Genomic DNA, 12,427 nt, shown 5'->3' with positions numbered 1-12,427 from the left:
GGTACTTCCAACCACTCCAATCCAGCCACGTCACTCTGTCAGAGAATGAGCAAGCCGAAAAACAAAATACTCTTTAAGACCTTCTGAGGTGGTCTCACGCGGGGAACTCGCCCTGTCCGGAAGCTCCACCCATCACTGTTTCTCATCCCTTCCTGCTTCCTGCACTGCCTCTTCTCTCTCCCCTCTGACGCCCAGCATCCTCCTGAGGTCCACTCCTGGCTCTGTCCCAAAGTGGCGCTGCTGATTATCGCTCCCCTCCCCGCCTCCCTGACGGGTGTGGGAGTGTGATTCCTGCTCTCATTCACAGCTGTGTAAGAGCCCTTCTGGGAGGCTTCTCTGCTCTACACAGGCCTGGGTCTGGGCATGCTGTCCCCGGGTGAGCAGGGTCACAGTACCCGTGCTTCCTAAAGGTGTGAAGTGCTAAGAGTTTGCTGACTACAACATTCCTGTGTCAAATAAGACTCTTAATTTATGGAAAAAAAATAATTTGGCCAATGATAAAGAGTGGAGCATTATTGGAGCACCATTTAAAGTGAGATCTAAACCCTAAGTGCAGTCAGATACCATGACACTAATCTTAGTCACATCTAAACCCAAAGCAGCCCCTTCCTGGGATTTCGGGCCACCTGGCTGGCTCTCTCATGGCACCCCTCCCCACTTCTACCAGTTGTCACCCAAACAGCATTTTCAGAAGCTGAAACTTTGGCTGTCTTAGTAAAAGTGTATTAGCGATTATTTTCTGCTACATCTGAGAAGTGGTTCCCAGGCCATTTTCCCAGATGCTACGGGCTCTGCTTCCGTCTCCCCACCCTCGCAGACGTGGAGATGCAGCAGGCAAGCCCAAGCCCGTCCACTGGCCTGCTGCCCTGGGCCTGCCTTCTACCCTGTCAGGAGAGTCCTCCCACGCGAGAGCTTATCTCCAGGTCTCTGCGGCTTTGAATCAGGCTTTGTCTAAAGGCCTAATTTGCTCAGAATTCCTAATGCAGAGATGGCAAACAGATTTCGTGTTGTTCATTAACTCTGACTGATTGGAAGTAGCTGCCTGGAGCGCTTATCAATTAGCAAAGATTGTCAGGTATGTGCGTGTGTATGTGAATGTGTGTGTGTGAGTGCACACACACACACGTGGGTGTATATCAGTGTGTGGAGGCTGCAGGATTCACATCAGATGTTTGCCATCATTGACTTAAGGTGGTCCTTAATGCTCCCCGTAACTGGCTGCCTGCCGCCTTTACAACCTGGATCCTCTGCCTTGGAATTTTTTCCTGCAGTAGCTGAGAGTCAGAAACCCTCAGCTAAAGCATTTGTAATTATTAAAAAAATGACCCTTAAACAGCCCCTGGCTGGGTGTTCAACAGAGGTTTCTACCCAGAGTATGGCAGTCAGCTTTAGTGCCGGAAGCGTAAGCTCTGACATCCCAGGAACAGTGAGCTGAATGATGACCCGGGACGGTGCATCTCTGTAGATCCCGCACCGGGTACTGCAGTGGCTGTAGTCGTGGGATGACAGAGAGTGTGCAGAGCTCAGGGCCAAGACCTCAGGGGCACCCGTCAGGGGGTGATGAAGGGCATCTCCTGCAGCCCTGACTGACCCTGGCTTCCACTGGGCTCTTGAAAACCCAGGGCCATTCATGATTCTTTCTGCAGAATGGAGCTCGACAGGGATGTCACAAGTCTGGAGGCACGGCAGTTGGAGCCTAGTGCATGCGTGATCCAAGAAGGCACAGAGTGTCTGCGTGGGGATGAGGGTGGGTGACCTGGAAGGATGAGGCCTCAACCCAAATCTGATTCGTCACGAATAACTTTCGGGGCCTGAGGTCACTGGGGCTCCTGTGATCGTTCCCCTCTCATTCAACGCACACACCCATTGCAGATGAATCCTCCGAAGCCCTCTTCCGCATGAAGATCCAAGATTCCAGTGATCTTTCCGTCACCTGTCGCATGAAGTTACCACACCCGGTGTCCCTCTGCTGGGAGCTCTTACCCGGAGGCCGCATGACCCGCTGCTCCACCGTCTCCCTTACTCAGATGTCACCTTCCCAGGGAGGCCTTTCTCAATCACTCTATTTTAAATCATTCCCTGTAGTAGCTGCATGATGGCCCTTAAAGCTATCCATGTCCTAATTCTGGAACCTGTGAAAGTTACCTTATATGGCAAAGGGGACTCTGCAGATGCGATTCGCTTAAGGATCTCGGGATAGGAAGGCAATCCTGGATTTTCCGGGTGGGCCCAATGTCATCACCAGGATTCTTATAAAACAGAGGGGAATGTATCTACTTTATGGAGAGAAGGCAACGTGATAGTGGAAGTGGAGATTGGAGTGACGCAGCTACAAGTTGGCGAGTGCCAGCAGCCTCTAGAAGCCGGCAGAGTCAAGGAAAAGGTTCTTACCCAGAGCCTCCAAAAGGAGAGGAACCTGCCTGCCAACCGAGAGACTGATTAGCCCAGTGAGGCTGACTTGGGACTTGTAGTCTCAGAACTGTTAAAGAGAATACATCGTGTTAAGCTACCAAGTTTGTGACAATGTGTTACAGCAGCCGTAGGAAACTAATACACACCCATGTGCACCCCCCATCCCCCTTCCTGCTTTATTTTCTCCCCCAGCCTTATCTGACACCTTGCATTTTTCTTGTTAGGGTCATCTGTCTCCCTCGCTAGGTGTCAGCTCTGCGGGGACAGGAGCCTTGTCTGTTGTGTTCTCTGATGGATCCCCAGTGCCGGCACCCAGAGCTGCTTTTTGTGGAATGGACGGATCAGCGTCAGTGTGGACTCTGGCTCAGCCCCAGAGCAGGGCAGCCTCTCCCTCGCCGTGGTCCAGGCTCCCTTAAGACCTGGGGCGGCCCATCCTATCCCAACCTACAATGGACCCTCTCCTGTTTGTTGGATGCCAAGGCGACCCTCCTTCCTGTCCTCTGGAAGCCTCAGATACTGGGAGGTGGCACGTGAATGGCCCATGAGAGCCAGGGCATGTTGTGCCAGGTGAGGCTCTGGAGAGTGGCAGGCCCCATTCCACTAGTCCCACCCCACAGGTCTGACAGGAGCACCCCGCTGGGGGACTGCAGCATCCCCAGTCTCAGACTCCTCCTCTGTAAACAGGAATAACACCATGACCCCATCAGGGATGTGGCCAGAACTAAGCGAGAGAAGTGGTTGTTAATCCACTCTCACTCTAGTGAGGTATCACTTACTCTTATTTGGGGTGAGCTGTGCTGCTAGGTCCATTTCAGAGAAGCAGGGGGCCTGGGTTTGTCCTGCAGCCATAGTCCCAGGAATTCTGCCCTAAATGGATACTGACCTAGATTGCAAGGACAGCTGGCCACCTCCTGCTGGGAACTTGAGCTGACAGGCCCTTCCTCACTACCTGCCAGTGTCATTCCCTAGGGATGGTGGGTTAGCCGGTGTCTCAGACAGCGATTCCCCGAGGACCTCCGAATCCTCCAGGGCATCCTCCTTCCACACTGCACCCTGGACGTAACCCTTATAGATTAGGTCATCAGTGCTGAGAGCACCAGTGGTGACATCTTGGGGCTGAGTCTACGAGAGCTCTCAGGCACCAGGCCCTGAGCAGAAAAACCGGGGTAGCAGGAGGGGAGGTTAGTGAGGTGGGGGGAGTGGAGGTCTCTAACCTGGCCTCTCCTCCAGCTGTAGCTGTGGAGCCATCCCGTCTCTACCCCGCCGTGCTCTCAGATCCAGTCACCTGCAGAGTCCGCACGGGGCTGCCCTTGCCTGCCCTCCCTGAGCCCCCAGGACCCGTCCTGGCAAAGTGAGGATTCTTGAGGAAGGGCTCTCTCACTCCCCATTGCTGAGTTAAACTTGTCCCTGGGTGGAAGGGCCTGGAAGGCTCAGCCTCAGGAGGAGAGGCCAGGGAACTGCTGTGCCTCAGTGGGAGGGAAGGCTTGCACACGGTGAGCCAGTAGGGGGAGGCCAGTTTCTACGAGAAGCAGAGCTGTGAGAAGTGTAACAGCTGAGGCCCTGGTGGTGGTTGGGGGGTGGGTGGGGCCGGGGGGCAGGGAGGGGGTCAGGCGGCTCCCGCTCTGACTCTTGCTGGCCATGTGATCTTGGACGAAAGAAAACCTTTCTAAGCCTCAGCTCACTCATCTGCGAGATGAAGATAGTAAGGGCACTGATCAAATACGACTGTCGTGAGGCATAACCCGCATGAGAATGACCATGTACGTGGTCTGGCCGGGTGCCTGCCATGAAGCTGGCACCCAGCAAATGTTAGGTATCGTGATGACAACCAGGGGGATGATGATGACAGCAGTGCATGCTGGAGCCCGAGGACTTTACTTCTCTGTTCCACGACACATGCAGCCTCTCACTGTTTTCCATGGCATGTGGGAGAGGAGAAGGGTGCTCCAGCATCCCCAGGACAGAGAGGCCCCTGCTCCCCACGGTCTGGGCTCTGCACCTGCTGTCTCTGGCCAGAACAGTGGATCCGGGCACACAGGAGCCGGGGGGGGAGGTCACAGGCAGTGGCGGAACCTTACCTTGGTTGTCGTAGGAGGTGATGACCTGGGTCTGCTGGGAGTGCTGCTTCTCCACCAGGTTTCCTATTTAAGGAAGACAGAGGGAACTGCAGTGACCACTGGGCCCACGGTGGGGTGGATTTTTCCCCAGGCAGAGGAGAGAGCTGCCAGGCTTGGTCTAAACACGTGTGAATCAGCAGAGTCACACACCTGAACACAGGCAAGTGACCGGGAGCCCGTGTACGCACAGCCTCACGCTCTCGGCAGGTGCCGGCAGAGGCTGGGTTTTTCTAGAGAAGCTGGGGACGCCTCCCATGGGCTAAGTGACCACAGCTCCTGACTTTGCTGCAGCCGGGCCCAGTTCCCAAAGTGCAGAGGGTTGCCCCGCTGATCTCCACACCTTTCTTTGGAACAGCCAGGGAGGCTCCTATCCTGATTACGGGCCTGAAGCTTCGACTGGTTAACTTTGCCAAAGACCCCACAGCCAGGTGAGACCCGGGACTTGAACCCAAGTCTCCAGCCTCCTGCCTCCCTCTGAGAGGAATGGGGGGGTGTGGGTACCCTGCCGCCTACTGTAGCCTAGGAGCTGGGGTGCTTGCAGTTTGGTTCAGTTTCACAGACATTTGCAGGGCACCTGTTCTGCAGGGTGAATGCTCTCCATGCACTGGCGATATTCATGTCCCGGGACACAGAGCTGTCCTCAGAGCCTAGTGGAGCCAGGCTGCTGTGGAGAGATGCTCAGCTGCTGCCACAGGCCATGGAGGGGGAACCCACAGGCTTATCTGCCCCTCCTACAGGAAGCATCGCCTTCTCTCCATCTTTCCCGTTACAGCTGCTGTGGTGGCCTGGTCTTGCCCTTGAACCTCTGCTTCAGAGGGGTGGGGGAAGGGCCACTACCACCCTGGCCTGCCATCTTCTCCCCTGGTCTCCCACTGGGCTGCAGAAAGGCTGTTGGGCCTGTCACTGGAAGTGACCACTGGCACCTGTGCCTGGACCTGGTGCAAGCACTCAGGGGCACTGGCCTGACCGGGTTCCATTCATACGACATCCCTTGTGTACCCAACCAGATCTGTCACTCAGCGTTTCCCATGCCTGGGCTCAGGCAGAAGCCAGTCAGGGTGGATGGGTGGGTGGGTCACTGAGCTGGGCTGGACGTGCGATCCTCCTGGCTGGGAAGCACATCCTCTCCAGCCTTCTCTATAAGCAGGCCCAGCCAGGACCCTTAGCCCCCACCGGGCTGAGGTCGGTTGGTTGGCCAAGGGCCAGGACCGCTGTGTGTGCCAACCCAGGGTGATGCAGTATGCTGGGCTGGAGCTCCAGGCCAGACCCAGGCGAGGACAGGGCAGCTGCCTCCTGCGGGCACAGCTGGCCGCATCCCTGCTCTGCTGGCTGATGGAAGAAATAGGATCTGGGAAGGGAATCCTCAAGGAGGATGATTGGCTGGCATAGCTGCTGTGGGCTATTTATAGTCAGGGTTGCACAGTTGGTTTCCCTGTAGCTGTGGGGCGTTAGTCCCTGTGCTGCTAGGCAGACTTCGGCCAGGACCAAGGAAAGCAGCCAATCACAGCAGGGGAAGCCCGTTGCCGGGCAAGCTGGTGGCTCAGCCCAAACACCTGCTGCTTGGAAAAGTTTGAAGTACTCGGGCTCCCCCCACCCTGCCAACGCCCCAGCCCAAGGAGTGCACAGTGCAGAAAGAGGGGGGACATGTGCCCTTTGGACCAACCCCACGTTCAGCCACATTTGTGCACACTCCACCAAGCACAAGCCATCAGCTGCTTCCTTCTCAGATGAAAGCCATCCAGTTACCAGGGCTGGGTGCCTTGGGCACCAGCAAGGCAAGCATGTACCCAGGACCTCACCATCAGAAAACACAGAAAGAAGCTGGAATTTTAACCTCTGCATGGATGCAAGCATGCCACTCAAAAAAATAAATAAAATTTGACTTAGTAAATTTTAAATTGCGTTATGTTGGTGGAGTGGTGGAACTATCATCTTTCCCAGGCTCAAGGTCTCTGTGCGGCCTCTCTCCAGCCCTGCACTTACCTGAAACCCTCAGTTCTTGGGTGGTATTGCAAGAACTATAATCATTCTCTTTGTCGGCTGGTACATTGTACTAAGACCCACTTCATGTCTTAAGGAAGAGTCTTGTAAGAGTTATCACGTCTCTTTGTGTTTTGTTATATTTTTCCACTAAACTTCCCCCAAACCAGGAACCCCGAAGACGGTAAAAAGAGGATGAATTCAGTATATTTCAATCCTCTCCTGAGGACTGATAACATTAATAACATGCCCGAGGAGCCATAAGATGAATTTCCAACAACTCAGGCAAAGTAAGAGCTGCAACAAGCACAGACGCAGTGTCTCTTTCCTCCCACGTGGCCCACCTGCCCTCCACCCACCCGCACACTGGCCGAGCACGCCTCCCTGCACGGGCTGCTATGTGCTTCTGTGGCTGTCAGGTGTCTGGAGGTCTGATTCTTACTGTAATTCTCAAGAGCCCACAGCACAGTTTCGCTAACCTTGGCGTCTGCTTAGGTAGAGCTGGAACTGGTGCGTCTACCATCTGATGGCCCCGTATCAAGGTTTAGGAAGCCGTCCCACCCATGCATGCCCACCAGCCAGGACTCAGAGGGTGGTCCCTGGTGGGGGGGGTGTCTTGAGGATAAGTTATCTCCATGCACAGTGCAGAGGACACAGGCAAGCTCTTCACCTCCAGGGTGCTGAGACTCAGCTGTGGTGAATGGCATTATGATGCAATCATTCTAACATGGCCCCAGGAGGGCAGGCACTCCCGACTGTCCCATTCATTGTTCCATCTCCAATAATTAGAACCCTTCCCGGCACAAAGTAATCCCTGTCGACCTTTACTGAGGGAATGAATGCATGAACTTACTTTTAGAATTTCATCCTCCCCTTTTGTTACTGTCAGAAGGATGGCAGAGCATAGGTGCTCTGTTTTGTTCAATTGGGGTCCTGCCTGTTTCCGCATTTGTGGAGGGTCATGGGGGCGTGGATCCCTTCCTACTGGCATTTGATGAGTCAGTCATCCGATCCTGGGGCTCACACAGTTGGAATCTGACTGAATCCCCTACTGGGGCTCAGGGAATGGAGGTCTGATTCTTACTGGAATTCTCACATGCCCACAGTGCAGTTCCACAGTGTTTGTTCCTGGAGGCTGGGCTTACAAATCTCACAATAAGGGCACAGAATAAGGCCCAGTATAACGGTTCATGCATGGCCTGGTCAGAGAAATTCTGGGCCTGCGGGGGAAAGACACCTGGCACCATAAAGAGGCTTTGGAAGCTGATTTCTTCAGATCTTATTGTATTCTGGATCCCAGGCCAGGAGCCACAGAACCCTTGAGTGGCATCTCCCGAGGCCTTGAGTAACACCGCCCAAGGCAGGCTGCTCTCTTCTCTGTTCAGAAATATTTTCAAAAGATGGGTGCCCCAAGATGCATGGGATGCATGACCTGGGAAGCCCCACCTCCCATGGGAACACACCCAAACCCACCATCTCATATGATGTCAAGTTCTTTATAGCTCAGTCAGCGAACAAGTGGGTGCTCAGGGTTATAGCATCGCTCCGCCTGCCTCCCCGCACACCCTCCAGGAAATTGGTGGACCTGTTGCCAAGGAAAATTTTCCAGGGTCACAGTGCCCCCAGAGGCCTGGCTGCATCACAAGCAGCCACTGTCTGAGTGGTTAGATGTCTAGACTAGTCCTCAAGCAAGTGAAACCCAATGCTTCCAGGCATTTTTCAGTGTGTTGAATTCCAGAGATAGAAAAGAAAACAAAATGAAAATGAGAGAATTTACCATGTAGGTCATTTCTTTCTAATTTCTGCCATCTCCGGATTCCGTTTCCAACACCTTGAAGCCCTGTGAAGTAACAAGGACTGGCGTGAGGCTCTCTGCGGTGGGGAGACTCAGGTCAAGTGTGTGATGCACCGGTTGCAAACTGATCTGGGCTAAAGCGGGGCTGGTGGAGCTTGGCTCTCCCGGGATCCGAGGGAGGCTGCCCACGAATGAAGTGCACTTGAAGGAATGAATGCAAACCTCCACGTTCAAAACATTAAAAAAATATTACCACGGTAGTTTCCAAGAGTGGCGGGTTGGTTATCAGGATCATTCAGGGAGAATTTTCACAATAGAGGTGCCCCTTTGTCACTCCCACATTTCCACTGCATAAATATGGAAGCATTATTGTGAAGACATTTGCCATTCATTTTTCCTGCCTACTTCTGTATGTGGTGAATCTCCCACTTTTAGGGTCTGATGTGGGTGGCGGGTGGGCAAAGATGGAAACTGATGGATCCTTATGGGAACTGAACGTGATGGTTGCCTGCTCTCCCAGCCTCCCTTGCAGCTAGAGCATGGACCTGTGTGGCCGAGGCATCCACTGATATGAACCTGTGTCCCATTCTGTCTTGGGACCTAGTGAGGCAACAGGGAAGCGAATGGAACCGCTCTCTCTCTCTCTCTCTCTCTCTCTCTGGTGGTGGCTGGAAGTGATGGCTGCAAGGTCGAGTTCCTGGCACAGAACTGGCAAACGTTCTGGCAGCGCAAGCTGCTGCAATAATTTCAAGTTCCTGGCGCAGAAGGAGCGTCTAGGGCTCCTTGGTGGCAGCGGGGGCTTCCTCACCAAACAAGCCATTCCGCACAGCTTATGGTCACGTTCCTGGAAGCTCAGCCTCCAGTCTGGGTCTCCAACCCTTTGCACAACTCTGAGCGCCCCCAGGCCTTTCTTGACACCCTTCTTTTCCGCAGAGCCCTCCATAGTCAGTGTCTGGGCCTTACCACTCAGAACCTTCACTGACACTTGGGGAGTGGAATGCACACATCCCATCCACTTTGGGGATAAAACCTAAGACGTTGAAGCTTATTCAGACCTGGTGTGGCAGCTTTAGGCTACCTCCTCCATGGCCAGGGGAATATACAATAGGAGTTGAGGGCTTCTAGGCATGTTTTGGAGAAGTGCGGCTCTAAGGAAACTGCTGGGGAAATACTAGGGCCCTGCAAGAAAGGGGAGGGAGTATCTGTTGACTTGCAGCCCAAATTCCCAGTGCACACGCTCCCTGCCCCCTTGTCCCTCTGACTCTTTTCTGCCACAGGGACACAACAGAAAGCCACCTGGTCACACCCTTACTCAGTCCTCTGCATGTGAGAGTAACCAAGCTTTGCTCTTTTCTCAAAGCAGAGCTCAGGCCCTCCTTTGCAGAGCCGGGGAAGATTCCCTGTCCAGCCGGGGGCCTGGAGCGGGGAGGAGACTGGAGGAGACGCCTGGAAGTGGGAGAGGGGTGGGTTTTGGATCTCTGTGCACTAACAGGAGGCCTTGGAACAAGCTGTTCTTGTCCAGCATTTCCCCTCCTTAGCTTGTCCCAAGGAGTGGACCCGCAGGCTGGCTTAGCCAGCGGTCTCTTGGACATTACTGCTGCCCAGTGGGCCTTGGAGGTCATGCATGCTCCCTCTTCCCTGCTCTGGTGCAGAGCTGTCTGATCATCAGTAAGTGACACGGGTCTCTCTGCTGCCATAGCGCCTGGGAGAAATGTCTGTCAGGAAAATATTTGGAGAAAAATTTCAGCAGAGAGGGCTCAGCAAACAACGGTCTTCTTTCCCTGAGTCACGGTCATGAGTGTGAAGTGCATTGGTCTGGCCTCATGTAGGCTTTATGCCGGGTGCTGGACACTTCTCTGAGCAGCCCCGATCTCTGGCATCTCTGGGCCTTCTCTGTGTTCTCTGCCCTCTCTTTCTAGTGTCAGAGCCTTTCGGAGAGATGTGATCAGAAGGAGCGAGGGAGGAGGGGACTCATGCGCTAACCTGGAGCTCGCCTCGTGCGGGGCCTCTGGCTTTCCGGACCGCAGTCCGTGCAGTAGGGGCAGCCACATTTCTATCAAGGAAGGCCAACGGCCTCTGCCAATTTCCTCATTACAAATACCCCTGCGCAGGCCATCTCCCCTACTCCCAGGGGCAGCTCTGAGAACTAAAGAACCATCTAACCCAAATAACTCCTGGGCCCCAAATCCCTCGGGAGACTGGGGCACCTGCCAACATTCTCAGCTCTCCAGAATCTCTATTCTTTCCCCTGTCTGCCTCCCCAGGAGGTCACCAGGAGCTATGGGGCAGCTGCAGCTTGTGGGGCTGGTGGGGGGCAAAGCCACCCACGGCACCGTTGCTCAGCAGGGTAGGTGGAAGGTGCACGTTCAATGTGCATAGGGGCTGCAGGGACAGAAGAACTGGGGACCACCTTCAAGGGGCTCTGGAGCTGGAAGGGAGACAGGAGGCAGGTCATTTTACCTTGAGGGCTGTGAAGCTTTGCTCCCAAAAAACCAGGACACAGTGTGTCTAGTGCGCCCTCACACCAGCCTCCTCAAGGGCTCCTGAGGGCTTCCTCAGGGACTCGGGACCAGGGGGTTCCCAGATGTATGAGGGGCTAATTTAACCGCCATTGTTCTCCATCTCTACTCTCTTCACGTTGTGTCCTGTTCTCTGGAGAGTACAGAGGCCAGAGCCCTGCTTTCCACAATCTATGAAAAGTCGCTTTATTTTACCAGTCTACTCTTCCCCAGAAAGTCTGTAGGACAAGTAGAATCAACAGAGAAGCCTAAGTGGGGAGAGCAGATTTCAAGTCTAAGCCTACCCAAGCTTGTGTGCCTTCTACACCTGGCATGCCTTCTGCTGTAGGAGGCTGGGAGAGGGCTCAAGAAAGGGGACAGTGAGGCCATGAACTGTGCAAGGACACTAAGGGAGGGTCCCACCTCAAAGTTGACTCAGCACACGAATCCCCCTGGGTCCCCTGTGCCCTGCAATGCGGCCTCGGGCACGCAGGAGTCAGGCCCGAGGTCCCTTTCCTCCAGGGCATCTTCCAACCTGATCTGCACCCTTCAAAGAGTGACCAGGAGGAAACCTGCTCCCGGGGGTGACGGAAGCATGGCAGGCCTGCACGGGGTGTCAACTGGGGCAATTGCGGAGCTGCGCGTTGCCACGGGATGCCAGAGGCGCAGCGCGGAGGCGCAGCCAGCCTTGGGGAGCGGGTCGGCCTCGGGGACCCCTTTCGGGGGGGCGCGTAGCGCGCCCCCCCAACAGGCGGGCCCTGGGGTGAGGAGGTCCAGGGGCTGGAGGCCGGGGCCCTGCCTGGGGGCGCATTACCTCCTCTGCGCTGCGGAGGCGCGCCCGGGTCCGCCTGGCGGTCCGAGTGCGCGCCCTGTGCGGCGTGCCGCTTCTCCGAGTGCACGATCAGCAGCATGTCGATGGATACGGCGTTGCTGTCCTTCTTCAGCTCCATGGTGCAGCCAGCTCCGGCCCGTGCGCGGCGGCCGCTCGCGAGGCTGCCTGAGCTGCAAATGGCTCGTACGCGCCGCTGCCCGGCGCGGGAGACGGCGAGGGTGCGGGAGAGGGCGCTCCTCGCCGCCCGGCAGCCGCGCCGCGTTTCGCTGACTCTGCCAAACTCGCCATTAGGGCCCGCCCGGGAGGGCGCTACCCTAATGAAGAGGTTCTAAGTCACCTTTGAAAGGAAATTCCCGTCCGGCCGCTCTCCGGAGCCTCCCTCCCCGCGCCCCCTGTCTCCCGCCCCTGCCGGCCGGGCGCTGCCCCATCCCGCGCTCCCCCGGTCCTTCCTGAGATGGCCAGCAGCAGATCTCCGAAAGCCGCGGCAAATACAGAAATTGTACAGTGCTGTCAACAGGGAGAATCAGTGCAGGGAAAGAGAAACGGCAAGGGGGCCCCAGATTCAATTCCAAAATGTGGAGAAATTGGCCAAGTTTTGGTCTGGGCTCCACTGCCTCCCCGGGTGGACTTGGAGGTTGACAGCTCCCTTCCTCAGAGGGAGGTGTGTGGGGCGTTGGGGTCAGGACACCCCTCCCCCATTATGGCCCCATCAGAACTTGGAACTTGCCCACCGGGAGTCAGCCAAACAGCCCTGCCTGGTCTGAAGTGAAAGTCTTAACATCTCTGTACCTTC

The 12,427-nt window shown here is 55.5% G+C and overlaps 1 protein-coding gene across 2 annotated transcripts in view; it reads right to left on the bottom strand.

Annotated features, from left to right (window-relative positions):
- KY (kyphoscoliosis peptidase) overlaps window positions 1-12,003 on the bottom strand; it is a 49,549-nt gene extending 37,546 nt beyond the window's left edge. Inside the window, exons 1-3 of one of the 2 annotated variants that reach the window (XM_030873534.2) lie at window positions 11,617-12,003; window positions 8,287-8,349; window positions 4,491-4,553 (exon numbers count right to left, since the gene is read on the bottom strand). In XM_030873534.2, the coding sequence (XP_030729394.1) occupies window positions 4,491-4,553; window positions 8,287-8,349; window positions 11,617-11,752 (262 nt within the window). In that variant the 5' untranslated portion in view covers window positions 11,753-12,003. The remainder of the gene's footprint in view (window positions 1-4,490; window positions 4,554-8,286; window positions 8,350-11,616) is intronic. The other variant, XM_060298588.1, reaches the window with a different exon arrangement.
- Between the last annotated feature and the right edge of the window lie 424 nt (window positions 12,004-12,427).

The sequence above is a fragment of the Globicephala melas genome, chromosome 4 (genome assembly GCF_963455315.2).
Source record: "Globicephala melas chromosome 4, mGloMel1.2, whole genome shotgun sequence".
In the NCBI taxonomy this organism is placed as follows: domain Eukaryota; kingdom Metazoa; phylum Chordata; class Mammalia; order Artiodactyla; family Delphinidae; genus Globicephala; species Globicephala melas.
This window is presented reverse-complemented; position numbering and strand designations above follow the sequence as displayed.